The sequence below is a fragment of the Dermacentor variabilis genome, chromosome 2 (genome assembly GCF_050947875.1).
Source record: "Dermacentor variabilis isolate Ectoservices chromosome 2, ASM5094787v1, whole genome shotgun sequence".
NCBI classification, from domain to species: domain Eukaryota; kingdom Metazoa; phylum Arthropoda; class Arachnida; order Ixodida; family Ixodidae; genus Dermacentor; species Dermacentor variabilis.
This window is the reverse complement of record NC_134569.1, coordinates 128,303,602-128,320,731: the sequence shown is the minus strand read 5'-3', so window position 1 is coordinate 128,320,731 and position 17,130 is coordinate 128,303,602. Positions and strand designations below refer to the sequence as shown.

Sequence of the window (17,130 nt, the reverse complement as noted above, 5' to 3'; positions counted from 1 at the left end):
TAAAAGAAAGAAAAAAAAAGGGTGTCCGGCATAGAGACGTGACCACGGCGCATACGCCATGCCATACGGCGCGGTGAGGTCCGTGTACACGACCGCTACGCATACTGCCGCCATCGAAATGCGACATACTAGTAAAGGTTCTACTGTGACGTGAACTGCTGCACCCAACTATATAGTCACTAACCAGGACACCTCGATGACGGCGATTGCATCACGCTGCGCAAACTCGCGGTCACGTAGAGTCAATAATGGTGCTTTGCACACACTGATGTAAAAAAAAAAAGAATTCATCTAATTTATATGATGCGGCCAAAATAGACAGGACTATCGTCCGGCAACCTGTGCATTAGGTGGGCCTAACAAAGGAAGTGGAGGGGGGGCGACGGGGGGGGGGGGGACACTGAAAGAAATGAAAGGAGCAAGTAAAAAATACATAAAGTAAAAATATTACTACGCCAAGCGAGCAAGCTTTTATGGCGAAATAGAATGTCGAACCGTGTGCAGATAAGTGCAGGCGCTTTCTCGTAAGAGAGAGAGAGAGAGAAAGAAAATAATGCAGAGAAAGGCAGGGAGGTTAACCAGAGGTGGTTCCGGTTGGCTACCCTGCGCAGGGGGAAGGGTTGAGAGGGATAAAAAGAGAAACAGAGTGGAAGAGGGAGATAGAAAGAAGAAGAAGAAAGATGGAAGAAAGAAGCCTCGGCAAATGACCTCCGTGTTTTATCTAATAAGCTCGCCTTGCGACGGCGTACAACTGCAAATTGACAGTAATGAAGGCTGTGCTACTACACTGATTGTTTAAGTGTGTGAGCATGAAAGAAAAAAAAATGGACGACACGTACAAATTGCAGTAGTCACTCAGCCAAACTACCACATTTCTCAACTGCACCGCGTTTGAACGGGAGCTGTGTTCGAGTTGAATTGGGCGCGATCTACAATTTTATTTACAGTTGATTTAATGCGCGTGGTTTCTAGCCGCTCCGGTGACAACAACAATCGAAGAGCACAGCTACATGACGGCAGTACATTAACGAATCTATTGGCAAACTTACGAGGCCTTTTGCCATATATATATCTACTGCAAAAAAGAAAGAAAGAAAGAAAGAAAGAAAGAAAGAAAGAAAGAAAGAAAGAAAGAAAGAAAGAAAGAAAGAAAGAAAGAAAGAAAGAAAGAAAGAGGCAGACAAAGGCCGCGTATTTGACAATTTCCGATTTTTGCTGTTTGTTCTGTTTTCACTGGCCCCCATAGAGTGCTTCCACCAGGTTCCTATGCGCATTGCAACAGGCGGTATGTACCCAGCTCCGATTGGGCGAAATCGTCGGATACAAATAAGAGGCATCTTTCTCCCATCATAATCTTACTTTACCCACTTTCGTTTACTTCCTGTAGGGTACAGCACTCGAAGTAAGACGCACAGCTCATAATGACTTAATCGACGCTCATTCTCTCTTTCTCTCCCTCTCTAAAACTATTTGTGACAGTTCAGTGAGCAATATTATTTCTAAAGGAAATGCTTAGTCGCAGAAGAAAACCGTGCCAGTAACAAACACGACACGAAAGGCTTCCATACAACCTATAATTTGAAGCAATGTAGGAATAAAGCGTTGCCTTGTAGGGCCAGAAGATGACGCACGCCGTAATGCAAAGAGTGCAGCGAAATGAGGAAGAGGAGAGTGGGGGAGAGGGGCCTCGCTTATTTCTCATCCGGTCACGGACCGAGAGATACGCTTCGGCAAAGTAGGTCTGACTGCATTCAAGCCAGGTAATTGCTGCAATCTAAGCTCGGACATACACAGCGGAGGCAAGCACAACGCGGTCACAGCAGCCAGGCACGACACATAAAAGCGTATAGCCTTTTTCTTGGCTATACTGTACACTTCGTTTTATGCATGGCAGGCAACGCCTACTAAAGCTGGAAAGACTCCTCCAGCGGCTTGCCTTAACGAGCGAAAAACAATATTGTATCATTTATGACATAAAGTGAACCCAGTGAACATTTACATGGACATTTCTGTCTTCTTTTTTCTTTTCTTTTTTTCACTTCGTGCACACCGGAATGGGGCCGCCGCGGCCGGGATTCCATCCCGCGACCTACTGCATAGCAACGCAACGCCACAGCCAATAAGCCACGACGGCATGTTACGTAGGCATGTGTCATACAGAATCACAGACTCCCGCGTAACACCAAGCCACCTGCTCTTACGTTGCAAAATTTGACGTAATCATTGCGCCGAAGGCACTGCAGAACCAAACTCACTCACAACCGGACAAGCGGTGTGCAGGACACGTTTCTTCGGCCAGGGGCCACGGCGCACCGCTTAATTGCGCTCGCGACCAAAACCGCGCTTCACTCAAGGGCAGCGCAAACGAGCAAGAATAGTAGTCGGTTTAACGTAACCTCAAGTTCACAAGTTGTAGTTGTAGTATGAAGAAATAGTTCCTACGCGGAAAGCGGTGCCAGTCACAACACCGCTGCGAAACGTGCCAGAATGAGACGTCCGACAGCAATACTATAGCGAACAGCTTCGGCAACTTTGCGTGCCTGTTGTGAGCATTAAGCGGAGTACAACCGTAGCGGTTTTCGCATGGGCGCTACGCGGAATCACGAAAATGGACTACGTTTAACATATTCGCCGAAGCGCGAGTGCGTGCATGCGTGTATGCGTGAGCCAGTAGAGAGTTTCAGGTTAGGGGACGCAAGCGGCTTGCGTACGCAAGAACTAGGGACCACGGTACTGCGCATGCGCAGACCACTACGTCGGTGTCTGCGCATGCGCAGTACCGTGGCCGCTAGTTCTTGCGTACGCAAGCCGCTCGCGTCCCCTAACCTAATGCTATCAGTGCGTGAGTGCTTTTGGCGGACTTGCTTAAACATAGTGCGCGCGGCTCTCACGGCCTTGCTGATGCCCGCGTTCGCAGTGGCTTCTGCAAACTGCTTCGTTAACAAATGCGTTTAGGCGTTCTTAAGGTGTGCTCGTTAAGTTGTTAAAAAGAGTGCGTGCGACTGCAGTCGCAGGTGGCCGCTGAGCGCGCGAAGGCAGCCGCGTTGCTTTACGGCATGCCGTGTAAAGAGGAAGAGACAAATATGTCGACTAAACGAAAGAGTTTCCAAACAACGCCCACGTAAGTCAGCGCCTCGAACCTGGCACCCATGGAAAAGGCGTCGTATAAGAATGCAGAAAATCACTGGCCTAAGAGCGCGAATAAGTATACACGCCTGCCGCCTGTTTATGAACATATATGCCGCGTGCCTGTCCGTCTGGCTTCGTAAACCGCTTCTCAAGGTCATTACTACGTGAAGCAAGGCGTTCATCGAATTACCGCTGGTACATGAGAGAGCGAGAAAAGCTTTCTTTCTTTCTTTTCTTCGTCTTTCTATCGTTATTTCTTTCTTTCTTTTTTTACATAAATTATGTAAAGGTTTGCCTGGCGGCACGCCTGGTATGATACTCCGAATGGGAATGATAAAGGGAAATTAATTTTAAAAAAAAACGATACGTGGATAAACACTCGCGGCGTATACACACAGCTCATGTTGACGCAAAGGTGTAAGTGCGAAGCGCGGAAAAGACAACTGACGACGAACACGACCGCTCATGTTTGTTAATTGTCACTGCCCATATACTGTTCACGGCGCACACGTCTGCAGCAAGAATGGCCGTATCCCCAAATTAGCTCACTCTTCCACCTTAACTCGGGTTGAGGCACCATGACTGCCAGCGAAGGCAATATGATTAAAACGGAACAATAACGATTAAAAGCGGCTCTCGGTAGGTGGGACTTATCGTTCACGGAGAGCGAAAGATGAACAGTTTTGTTCGCACATATTTTTTTCACGGAGAAACAAGGAAGCGTAGGTCTTCTCGAGCGCTACTTTGACCCATGCATTTTATATCACCGGCAATTTCAACAAAGCGGGACCTTGTCAGCATCCCGCACAGCCTTATCGGACACCGGAGAGCAATCGGAACTGCCCCATATGCCATTGAAGCTGTCAGAGTGAACGACATCTACGGTTCAAGAAAATATATTCACCTGCAACGCACTCAACCGATTAGTGCGACGACAGTAAGATAACCGCTTGACATAGAACGTTTGTTTTTGTTTTCTTTCGCGACTTTATTTGGCCAGACTTTTCTTAGCATAGGAGCCGAATACGCGCGGAATCGCGGTATCAACGGACTGTACTGGTTCGCTGCACAATCGGACGCTGAATGCCTACGACAGGTGTCTACCACATTGATTGGTTAATTGCCTGATTGGTTTCACTGCCCAAACAATTGGCCAAACAATCGCCTGGGCAATTGTTTGGGAAACAAACGCGAAAGTTTAGGATAGACGGATGAAGGTGTTTTGTCCAATGTGCAAACGGCCGTACGGCTTCCGATTTATTCCGACGACTTGGGATAATTAACGAGCCCTTTAATCTAAGCAAAGGAGCATTTCTTGCATTCCGCTCCCATCGGAATTCGACAGCCGCGGGATCGGGTATCTAGCCCATGATCTCGTGCTCAGCCACTACAACGCTGTGTCCAACGAGTCACGCTGGAACATGCAGCTCAATAGCTCTCGGCCAATGTGGAGTGAAGTAAGCTTGTCATCGGCGCTTTAAAGCAAACGTGCACACAAGGCAGAAGTGAACATGAACATAAAGCAGAGGTCGGCAGGAAACCTGCTGTCTAATCTGACATGACCTGCACACGTTCATACTTGCTTGGATATATATATATATATATATATATATATATATATATATATAGAGGGAGAGAGAGAGAGAGAGAGAGACTGTACTAAACTGCAAATCACATTAAGAAGGGGTGGTCGGTGCCCCTGATTCCAGGGCCCCACTGGCACCTGCCGCCTGCCTGAGCTGGCTATTTAAGGACTTTTGTCTTGCCAGGTCGGAGAGGGCGCATAAGCATCCAATTTAGGCACATGCTGATGTCATTCTGAATGTGGCACGACCTCACATGGTGACGTCTCCAGTCGCTCATTGTGTTTCTTCGAGTAAATTGTGCGAAATACGCGTTCCTTTGTTTAACTTCTTTCTTTATTTCTTTTTTATTAGAACAATGCGACCAATTTACCTGACGCCAACCACTTGTAAGGATTACCCTTCCCCGCTACTTGCCTCTTCTACCTTCGAAAAACGTATGTGGCAGACTTCACAGACCTCCGTGGAGCATTTCCTGACCATAGGCTTGTCAAGATTATATTAAATTGCCGAACCTACCGTAAGTGCGCTTGCTTCCCAGCCAATATCCATATTACTGCCGCCGGCTATACGGCACATATTTCTTTCTGCCTACACACTAAACAAATGTGCCATCACTCCGGAATGAAACGCCGAAGAACGAGTGAAGAAAGACACCTCTTACACATGAATACCTAAATGTGAGATGTGCATGTGATCGCGGCTAAGGCGGACGCTAAGAGCGTCATAACATCAAAACAAAGCCTATGTGAGTTTAACACTTTATACAATCCACGTCAGTCACAACCGCTACAATAATATAGCCGACGAAATCACCCACTGTCCCTATTCCCCATGACAGCCCACCTGTAGTTTCCTTCTGCCCAACAACCACTTGATCTTCGTAGCCCAAAGCTCTATTCTCTGACAGGACAGACGTGCTATAATCGCCCCGTGTGCCTGCAACTTTGCTGATAACCAAACTCGTGTGAAGGAACTTGGTGGTCTACGGAGGCTTTGGGCTGGCCGGAGCAGCCCTTACACCTCCCGCAACCTGGGTAGCCACGGTAACCTGGGTAGCCACCGTAACCTGGGTCCGCAACCTGCCTTAGACACCGCAAAATACGCATCCCCCTTGACGAGCAGACCCACTCGGCACCACTACCCTCATTCTCTAACACCTATTTTCGCAAGGGCTGACACTTTTCGGTACTCTTTTTTTCCACAAACAATAGATGACTGGAATAAACTAACTGAAGCATACCCCCAGCGCCCGTGAGCTGTATATAATTTGTGTAAACCTTGTTATTTCGTGTATTATTATAGTTGTATTGCAATCAAGTTCAAAATTTTCTTAATCGTCTACCTTACGACCAAACAATTTGTGTGAAAAACGTGTTACACACTTGTTTCATCTTGTTCTTCTGTGTATATCATCTTTGTTTTTTGCTCACCCTGCTTGGACTTCTTGTCCGCAGTATTGTATAAATAAAATAAATAAAATAATTACCCTGCGAAGTGGTCAAGATGCTCTAGCTCCACGTGCGCAGCGCGTACTCGCCATGTGCTGTCGGCTGTGTCCAGGGACAAAGGCAACAACAGAGCAAGTGCTTAGCGGTGCCAGGGTATACGGACCGACCAACCCACAGGCTATGCGAACGTTTAATTATGGTGCCACACGCCACTTATGAAGCCCCTTCGCAAAGAGAGACTGAACGCAATTATTTAACAATAATGTGCTGTGTGGCTAACCATTCCATCAAAAAAGAAGAAGAAAAAAGAAAAAAATTATGCAAGCCCGGAGAAATAGACCACCGAAGGGCCGAATATTCCACAAACACGAAAAATAAGCAATGGACGACTAAGAAACACGGTGGGAGACAGAAAAGAAAGCAGCAAGTGCAGAAAGGAAAACAACGAAATCAATGCAATTAAAGTATCGCTCGAGCCAAAGCACAGCCCGCTGCAAGTACACGGCGCAGTATTTGCAACACAACACGATACAGTCGCCATTCCACCGACGTTCGATATTCGATCGAAATATAAATAACTACCTAAAAAAAAAAGAAGGAACAAGCCAGCCAGCCCTGCGATTAACGAACTCTGCCTAGCTGCCCTCTATCAGGACTGGCTTCCGTCGAGCTTACATCTCATTCCACGCGACCCGAGACTTTCTGCGCCGTCGGCGGTGTCTGACAGCACGCTAGAAAGGTCGGTCAACCCGAGACGCGCGGAGGGAGGGAGGGGGGGGGGATGAGGTGGCTGATTACGCCGACGAGAACCCGAGCGCGGATATCCAGGTCGCTTTATCCATTAGTCGTCTCGGTGCTGGCGGGCACGCTTGGCGCCAACAAGCGTTCGCGCCGCACACTCCGAGTACAGCGCGACCGAAAGGGCACTGCCGACGTGCGGTCACGTAAGACTCATGAATTTTGACGGAAAGGTCGAAGTGTCGCGGATCCGATGCAGTCAAGGCATCGCACAGAATCGCACGAGGAGAGGCCGTCGCAGACGGCTGTTCTGCCGAAGGCCACCCGACGCATGTGCAGTTGCTAGTTTTCGCGATATATATATATATATATATATATATATATATATATATATATATATATATATATATATATATATATATATATATATATATATATATATATATATATATATATATACGAACGTCCGTGTTTCTCTGCGTCTTCGTGGTCGCGTAGTCTAAATCTAACCTGGGACACATCGATGCGTGGACGGAGAGAGAAACGAGCTAACGAAGAACAAGCGCGAAGTGGCGGTTAGAGCACAACTGCAGGCTGTGCACGCCTTGCCCAAATCGTTACGTGAGGTGATGGAACACCGAAACTTTCGAATTGAGTCGAACACGAGATATATGAGAAATAAAATGCATCTCGGAACATTAACTCAAATACAGTTAGTCGGCTTTTCCGATTGCAAATGTAGAAGAAATGAAGCATGGAGATGACAGCCGGTAAATGTTCTTTTCATTCAAACGTGTGATACTACAGTTAGTAATGCGCTGAACTGCACAATCAGCGACACTTGTGACATCGTGAGCGGTGAAATAGCACCGGTCGTTTTCGTTGGCTTACGAAGGGCACTTGAAAATTCTTAATCATCAGAGGGACGAGCCCTTTTTTTCATAACAGACAGGCTATTATAGTCGTAGAATTACTCCAAGTTCTGCGCAACTGAATATTAAAAGAATTATAATCTTAAACTTCCGAACCCCATGATTCAACCTCAATCAAAGTACACGGATGGTATCCGAAATTTCAATAATTTCGAATAAGTTATTCCACAAGCCGTGTCTACAACGACTTGGTGGAGAGGAACCAACCAGACGCCTGTTCACTCGCGACGAAAAAAAAAAACTACAGCGAATAAATAGTGGTCATATTGAGTGAAAACATTTTGATGAACGCATCATGTATATGCTAATAGGTCGCAGACGTGGAAAGCAGGCCTGGAATTATAGGGCGCATTGCCAGGAAGAACTCGCTGTAACCATTTACATAAATTATGGCAGGTCGCAAAAGTGACATTTCCGCTTGCCCCAAGGGTGAGAGAAAGAGCAGATGTCCGGGGACAGCGTTATCGACCATGACCTTCTAGTTATCCACGGGGAGGCCGACACGTTTTGACTATCCTTGGCACATTTCTGAGTGATTTAATCTGATCTCAACGGCTTGTTTTGACGGAAGATTGCTACAGCAGTTGCTAAAGAAAGAGAAAGAAAAGAGAAATGAAATAGAATTATGCTTAAACGAAACCTTTCAGAAAACGATGAAGGGCGGGAACATCGATGAATAGAAATAGAAATTTGGCCAGGAAATGAACAGCTTTTTAACGATTGCCGGTTACAGCTATCAAAACAATCAGGGTAGAGAAACACGACAGATAAAGCGCCCTTGCCCGCATCGACAAGGATCCGCAATATTCATAAATCACTTTAAAGCGGACGTCCGCGTTTTGCAAGCACTGCCAATTTCGTGCAGACGACAAATCGCGTTTCAGATTTTCTCCGACGCACAGTTAGAGGCGTACGCAGCGCAAGGCCGTCTACGCGCGGACAAGTTTGAACCAGCGCTAACCAGGCACCAGTTAATTTACCAGCGCCTGGTACCGACATACTCATCCCCGCGTTCGTGTTTTGCTTTCTTTTGCAGCGCTCGAGCACTGCCCTCACACCAGGTACCAGCAGAGAAAAAAAGAAAAACTGAGCAAGACACGACCACTCACGTACCGGTCCAGTGACGACGTAGGAACCCTTGTTGCTCCGCCACAACATTTCGCCGGGCGCGCGTGGTATATTGCATTCACGAAACAATAGGAGGAAAAGCGCACTCGGCCACGAAAAGCGACGTGGAAGACACGAGCCCGCAGAAAGGGGCTGCACTCGAGACACCTTCGTCGCAACGTCCACGGAAACGATCCTGGTGGCACGCGCGGAGCACGCAAGCAACCATAAGGCACGTGGCCCGCTCGCCGTCTCCGAGAGAGTGGTCAATCCGGGAAGACGAGCCCGGCCGTACAAGCGAGGAAGCGTGCAATAAAAAACCCCGACGGCGGCGGCGGCGGCGGGGCTGCGGCGACGACTTTTCCGCCAGCGCAACAACTGACGTCTCCTCCTCGACCGCTACCGTCGCCTCGCCGGCCGGTCCATTTCTTTCTCCGTTCTTCTCTGTTCCTTTCGAACGCGCTGGATGGCGACGCCCTCCCCTCTCCAGCACAGTTGCGTTCGCGTGTAACGAAAGGGCAGCCGCGCAGGTGTGTGTACAAACAAGTGGCAGCGAGAGCGGGGAGATGACGTGTAAGAGAGAAGCGGCAGAGGGAACTCTTTCCAGCCTGTTGGAGCAGAAGAAAGGCGCGCAGCGGAGACAAAAAAGGACGCGGAGACAACAAAGACCAAATGTCAGTGGCAGCCACGCGCACAGCAAGGGGAACATGGCTTGAAAGAAAGCTTAAGAAAGAAGGTTGCTGGGGAGGGAGAGAGGCCGTCGCTATCTTCTGCTCATTTGCGTCCGGGCACGCTCCTCCTTGTCGGAGTGGTCAAGCGTCCGGCGTAGACCGCGCGGACGCAGGAGCGAGGGGCAAAGCGAGGGGAGAGAAACGTCAGGCAAGGGGCCTGACCGGACTGCCGAGTCCAACGCGCAGGGGCACCTGCGTTCGGCGTTTCGCTCGGCCTTTTTTTCCCCAACGGCTGCCGCCGGCAGGGCGAACGCGACGCGCGCAATGAGGCCCAGACACGGCGCGCGCCCGCGCTTCGATGTTTGCCAGCGGCGCCGTTTGGCAGCGTCGGTGGCGGCGGCGTGCCGCTTCCATTGCGCCAAGTGGGGCGCGCGTGCCGCAGGACGGCGAAGGAACGCCGCCGTATTTCCGGCCGGCGGCGCCACGGCAGTCACGGAACGACCCACAGCCAGCGGCCGAGACGTCTCGCGCTGCACCGGTGACCGAGCCAAGCCGAGTTGGCCGAGTTGCCTTTTTCTTTTCTTCTTTTTGGTTCTTTTGCGTGTCGATACCGCAAACGCCCGCGCGTAACTTAACTGTAACTCAACCTCACGCGCAAGAGAATAACAGAAGAGAAAGGGCAATAATAATTTGACACGTTAAAGGTACGAGCCATGGCAAAAAAAGGAACGGTCAGGCAGCCGTTGCCGACTACGAGGAAGTGATATTTCCTTCGTATTCCATTCTATTCCTCTTCTTTTTGCAATAGAACGTGTACCTCTCACATCACACGATCTGCACATCTATCAACTCTTCTAGGACACCTTGAAACGAGGTGCCTCAATTTATGTAGTATAATGCGGAATGAACAGACTTCCACACTTGTTAGGTACTAGTATATTGCGGCCAATTTCCGCGTCACCCGCCATGTTGGCTCCGCGGCTATGGCTGCCTGCAGCTGTGCACGAAGTCGCCGATCCGACTACCGACCGCTGCGGCCGTGTTTCGGTAGGGACGAAATATGTAAACGCTCATTCGCTTCGAATTTAGGTGGACGTTAAAGAGCCCCATGTGGTCCGAATTATTTGGAAGCGCTGCTTTGTCAACGTTCATGCGCGCTGCAGCATTGCCTATGCTTTCATAATGAACCAAGTATCCCAAACGAAACCTTTATTGCTTTTATAACCCCACTGTGCAGCTTTAGGATATTAAATTCCGCCACCTTGTTCTTGCTTTTTAAATTTTCGAGGAGGCTGTCGCCCTTTAGTGACGCTTTATTACTGTTGTTATCTAAGATTCGGGAACCCCAGCCATTTGACGCAAATAAACATGGCCAGCCCCTCATCCAAGAACTTGTTCGCGAAGATGTCCCCTACTCTACACTGTATCGCAATACAACTCCGCTCACACCCATGGCTTGGTGGTTTCAAATAATTAATTCTTGGGATAGTTGGTTTTGCTAAGAACTTGTCCTTGGCTCCATTTCTTGCGTCTGTGAGTTTTTGCCGCGTTAATTTACCTGTTCAGTTTTGGCAGTTTAAAACTGGACGATCTCCCGACCTCCTCCCCATCGGGCTTTGTGTGGGGAGGTCGGTGATGTGTAACACTTCATCTGTATGCGCCCGCAGTTTTGCGCAGAAACAAAGGCGTTGTTCCACAACTCTACAGAAGAGACACCTTATATACGCGAACTATGAAGAAGTACAGGACACGTGAAGTACAGTGTTCTCGAAGGGCCCGCAGTAATCGGGAAGGCATTTCCACCACAGTTGACTGCCTTTCTTCGAAAGACGGAGTTGGTAAACGTCTGGGGATCGACACACCCTTCCTAAGAACGTGTGAGATGCTCAGGCAGGACAACTGCCGGCGAAGTATCACAGGCTAACTCCGCATACTGCAACGCCACCACCTCATGTTTAATAATAATACATTCTGGTGTCATACGCGCGAGCAGGGGGAAAGTAAAGAAAGAGGGCAGGAATGTTAAACAGAAGTGCTTCTGGTTAACAATTTCCGATTAACGCCGGATAATTTTGACAACCTTGGCTTCTTCGCACACAATGCACAGTACACGAGCGCATCTTTTTTTTGCCCTTCCGCGCGCCCATTGGTATGCGGTCGTCGCAGCGCGGCTCGAAACCGCGGCCTCAAGCTCAGAAACGCAACGCCGTAGCCACTAGGCTACTGCTGCGTGTGAATGGAGAGCTCTCAAAAGGGTTAGGAATGAAACAAAGCACGGCCACCATTCAATGGAACCGACGACAAGTATGTGCCGATTGCGCCAAAGTACGCTCTTATAAAGCAAATGCTTTTTGAACAACGCGTAGATAAGCAATCTTAATGTACGAACGTTTCATACGTGTGTTTTCGTTGAATAAACTTCCTTTTTATTTTAATATCACACATTCGTGTTATGAGCAAGTAATTTCAGACGAGCAAATAAAGATCTAACGATGGTAAACTTTTTCCAGTCTGACAGAATCATCATCATCATCATCAGCCTGGTTACGCCCACTGCAGGGAAAAGGCCTCTCCCATACTTCTCCAACAACCCCGGTCATGTACTAATTGTGGCCATGTCGTCCCTGCAAACTTCTTAATCTCATCCGCCCACCTAACTTTCTGCCGCCCCCTGCTACGCTTCCATTCCCTTGGAATCCAGTTCGTAACCCTTAATGACCATCGGTTATCTTCCCTCCTCATTACATGTCCTGCCCATGCCGATTTCTTTTTCTTGATTCCAGCTAAGATGTAATTAACTCGCGTTTGTTCCCTCACCCAATCTGCTCTTTTCTTATCCCTTAATGTTACACCCATCATTCTTCTTTCCATAGCTCGTTGCGTCGTCCTCAATTTAAGTAGCACCCTTTTCGTAAGCCTCCAGGTTTTTGCCCCGTAGGTGAATACTGGTAAGACACAGCTATTATACACTTTTCTCTCGAGGGATAATGGTAACCTGATGTTCATGATCTGGGAATGCCTGCCAAACGCACCCCAGTCCATTCTTATTCTTCTGATTATTTCCCTCTCATGATCCGGATCTGCCGTCAATACCTGCCCTAAGTAGATGTATTCCCTTACCACTTCCAGTGCCTGACTACCTATTGTAAATTGCTGTTCTCTTCCGAGACTGTTAAACATTACTTTAGTTTTCTGCAGATTAACTTTAAGACCCACTCTTCTGCTTTGCCTATCCACGTCAGTGAGCATGCATTGCAATTGGTCCCCTGAGTTACTAAGCAGATTAACTTCTCCCCAGCTAATTTCTACACCGATTATCCGAAATGCTTGAGTATCTTCTTACCTTTCTGCGCCCCTCCCCCCTTATAGGGTAGCAAACCGCATATTCAGTTCTTTTACTTTGGCTGTATTGCCTTTTCTGTGTGCTAGAAGTTTTGTTTCACTCAAGGTTGCGTATTGGCTTCTGCGTTTAGTTTGATCGATGTTTTTAGTGTACTATTCCTCCAGCATTAGTCTGCTGTATGTGTTAATACTTGCGAACTGATATTACGCATGCTCCCTTCCTTAAATCCATATTGGGCTTGCAGGTCTGAAAAAAAAAAAAATTCAGGCAGCACTCTTGTACGATGACTATTGAAGCGTGCAAATTGCAATCTTCTTATACGTGAAAAGGACTTCGGAGTAATTTTGAAGGATTTATTTCTTTTCAGTGAAGAGGCGCTGTGAGCGAGGTCAAACCCACGAAGGTGGTTAGATAGATGGCCAGAAAGAGCGCTTGCATGATGATGTCAAGAACGCTATTTCCATTCTAAAGACGGAGGGACGGACGGACGGTTTCCCTCGCTGGGTAAGCATAGAAATGCTCACGCATTTAATAAACAAACATGTCCTCTGCTTTTCTCCTCACTTCCGTCTCTGCCTCTCTCCCCGCAATACACGGTGTTTCGCGGTATACACTTACTCGTGCGCGGCCGATGACGCAAAGAGAAAGTGCGCCTGGAGAACGCGTCGCAGCTTCGCAGTGTAACGAGGGTGGCAGACCTGGACACGCTGGCCAGGGGATGGCGTGACGACAGAGGGGGCTCGCGCGAAGAAAAAGGGGGGCGGACACCTCGAAACAAAAGACGAGCGTCGTATCTGACGCACACGCGCGCGCGAGATAAGAGAAGCGCGTGGTCCGTGCCATGCTCTGTACGCGAACAAGTCATACGGTGCGCGCGTGCGTGCGTGTGGAATCGAGTGTCGTATATACGGCCCGAAAAGAGAGATAACGGTTTTACGGACGACGGCTACGAGATAATGCCAAGCCGCTCGCGGCCATGGCGTAGAGGCACTGCAGGGGTCCCGCTCGTGGCGCAACGTCGACAAAAGGAGTGCAATAGCGCGCCAAAAATAAGGAAATATATGAACTAGGAAGAAAAAGAAGAAATAATATAAATAACAAGCAACGCCCCTCACGGCGCGAATATCAATCATCTGACGAGAATACGCAAGTCTTCTGACGTTGCTTAACCCTTGTGGTCGTGGGTAGTTTTTAGTGAGAGAGAAAATACATCGGCTACACCAGTCCTCTCCGTCCTACATCAAACGAATAAATAAATTAATAAATAAAACTAAGCAGAAAACGATAACCAAGGAGAGGCCGGAGGAGAAGCAGCATTTTACTGCTGTTCAGACCAATACATAAATGTGGGATACACTTCGCAGTCTGTGCATGGAGGGCCGTTCGCAAAGGTGGTGGTTGTCGTTTTGTGCCTTTTCAATAAGCCACCTTCTATCCTGCCTTCCTGTCTCGATGACACAGCTTCAGCGGCCAAAATTTGCGGCGCCACTTCAACAACGCGCGTTTCTGGTTCAGCCGGCAGAAGCAGTGGTGGGGAGTGGAATGTCGTATAGTCCGTGTATATGAAGCTTCTTGCATCTTATTCGTCATCGTTGTCCACAGGTTCTGACGACGGCGTCTGCGGGTCCGCCGGAAAGCCAAAGCCAGAGCGAGCTGCCGCAGCCCGCCGTGCTCGCTTAGCTGTAAAGCGTAAAGCCTCTCTCTTCTTTATTCCGCAGCCGCTCGCTCTGCCATCTAGTGAATTGCCCGCCAGTCAGAGCCAAACCACGTGCGCAGACACGAACATATTCATCACTGTCGCCTGTTACGTCGCTGGCACGATGTCACAGTTCTACTCCGGGCGGCCGCGCGCGCCCGCCATGGGCCGCTGTCTCTTGAAAGCCGTCTGCGACGGAGACAGAGTCCGTCTGCCCTTTCGCTGTGTTTTCGCAGCTTATTTCCCGTTGATGCGAAACGCTGCACGAAAGTCAATTCGACCGCTGCCTGCTGCCGCAGTTCCTCACTCCGGCGTTCTGAATCGATTATCCGCGGTCATCGAGCGAGATATGTTCATCTTGTGCGCGCGCTACACCATGCTTGTTAATTTAGGCAGTGTGCCTATATTTACAAGCTGATACGGTCGATAAAACTGCTATTCTTAATGCTATCCAGGCGCCTTGTAAGATGAGCGTCCATTCGGGGGAGAGAGAATTTTCGGGGCCACTTCTGTCAAGGTTCCTAAAGCCTCCTCGGCGTCGCCGCAAATGTGGGCGCATGCGGGGGCACATACACGTTCGAAGGGCACCGAAGAGCGTGGCGATTGCGGCCGTATAGACGGAGCAGTGATCTTCGTCGTTCGGCGTGCCTTGTTATTTGAGGGGCGTGCGCGCGCCCGTCCACGGACACTCCACGCGGCGCCTTCTAGTCACATGTTTCTCCGAGGCGTGACGTCGCCCCCGCCGAGGGCCAGCTTCATCAAAACAGATACAAAAGACACTGCGGCATGCTCGAGGGATGCACGAACGCTATCTGTCCGTTCGCTCGGGCAAAGGTATTTTTCCGTCCTTCGCCGCGCGGGGTCTTCTCTGACGCAATGGCCTCGCCCTCCCCCACTCCCCCTCCTTCTCCCCGCTGCACAGAAAGACACGAGTATAGGACGGCCAGTGGTAAACAGGATGCGCGAATGGGAGAAGAAAGTATTCGCGACTCCGCACATAAAGCTCGCCGGACATGAGTGATGAAAGGATAAGAACCGGGTGCGCGCGTCGCGAGCAAATTCCATTTCACCGCAGCAAAGCCACGCACAGCACATCTGACATGCAGTAAAGCGCACGTAGGTACAGCACGCGTGCGTTCGAGGAGAGCGACGAGCAAACGATTTGATCGAAGCCTCGGGCAACAAATAAGCCCGCTTCTGACCAAGCTTCCGAAATGCAATTCTCGCGCGCGAACTTGCACGCTACGCGCTAGGGACGATAAATTGTGTTGAATGCGTAGCATTAGCCACCGGCGCCCATGGTGACGAAAAAAGCTTGCTTTACGCTATGCGCAAGGAATACTGCCTTTACTTGCTTACACAAAAACACTAGATGCCTGCATCACGAGAAAAGCCTCCGTACACGAGTTTTAATCAGTCCTGCAAGCCGTTTTTCTGTTCCAGTGGGCCTTATCGATAGCGGTATATACTACCTAAATTTGACTGGTTGCTCGGTGCTTACCTTACATGTGATTTCCTAATTTCGTAGAGCTCACTGAATACCCCCCCCCCTTTTTTTTTAATTACGAGCCCTTACACCCCCACCCCTCTCCCCGATCCCCAACCCGTTAAAGACTAGTACTTTGCCCGAGACGGGTTCTCCAGTCGGCGCCAAAAGACAGACGATGACCGCCACTGATATTCCTCTCCACGCAGCTCCTTGGCGATTTTATGAATGCCACATAAAATGTTTCATGAGCGTCGATACGCATCGCGCCTCTAAATTCCTACGTGACGTATAATTTGAAAAAAAGAAAAAAAAAGGCTAACATGCCTTGATCTGGATCTGGCCTCCGATTAGGCATAACATGTGACATTCTTCTGTCGCTACGAGGCCGCGCTTATTTTTATCAAGCAAAAACTTTACTGAGCTCTCTATCGCCACATTCGCCGTAGCTCAGAGGCTATGGAATTTTGATGCCGAGCACGATGTCGCGGGTGCGATTCCCAATCGTAGAGGCTCCATTTTGATGGCAATTAATTGCAAAACAAGAAATAAGAAAAGGAATCAAAAGAAGAAAACACTTGTACGCTTATATTTAGGGGCAGAAAACCTTAGGTGGTAAAAATTATTCCGGAGTCCACACCTAGGGCGCGTGCCATAGCCCAGTGTCGCTGTGGGACGTTTTTTAAACTCGACGGACACATATACCTGTCACCATTGTTCCGCGAGGATGACCCGTACTAATCGGCACCGTTCTTTCTACAAGCATGCCACGTAGCATCGTACTCTTCTGGCAGCATATGCAACACGTGTCGATGCGAGCGCTGGGAACTTGACTCAAGCGTTATGTGTTCTTTGCAACGCCATCCAGCGTGCGCCTTCCAGGACAGCCGTTAAATGACGCTGATGGAGAGGTGAAATGCCATCAGGCGATACTTTGACGTCTGCGACACCGAGTGTTCGACACGTGCTACTAAGGAAGACGAGGGGCGCGGGA

At 49.0% G+C, this 17,130-nt stretch overlaps 1 protein-coding gene across 8 annotated transcripts in view; it reads right to left on the bottom strand.

The window, feature by feature from the left end:
- Positions 1 to 17,130, bottom strand: part of Epac (Exchange protein directly activated by cAMP) — a 514,493-nt gene that overhangs the window by 248,883 nt on the left and 248,480 nt on the right. Inside the window, exon 1 of one of the 8 annotated variants that reach the window (XM_075681980.1) lies at positions 8,947 to 9,333. The exons of the other annotated variants lie outside the window; for them this stretch is intronic. Coding sequence (XP_075538095.1) covers positions 8,947 to 8,991 — 45 coding nt within the window. The 5' untranslated portion in view covers positions 8,992 to 9,333. Of the gene's footprint in view, positions 1 to 8,946; positions 9,334 to 17,130 lie in introns of those variants that run through there. 8 annotated transcript variants of the gene reach the window in all.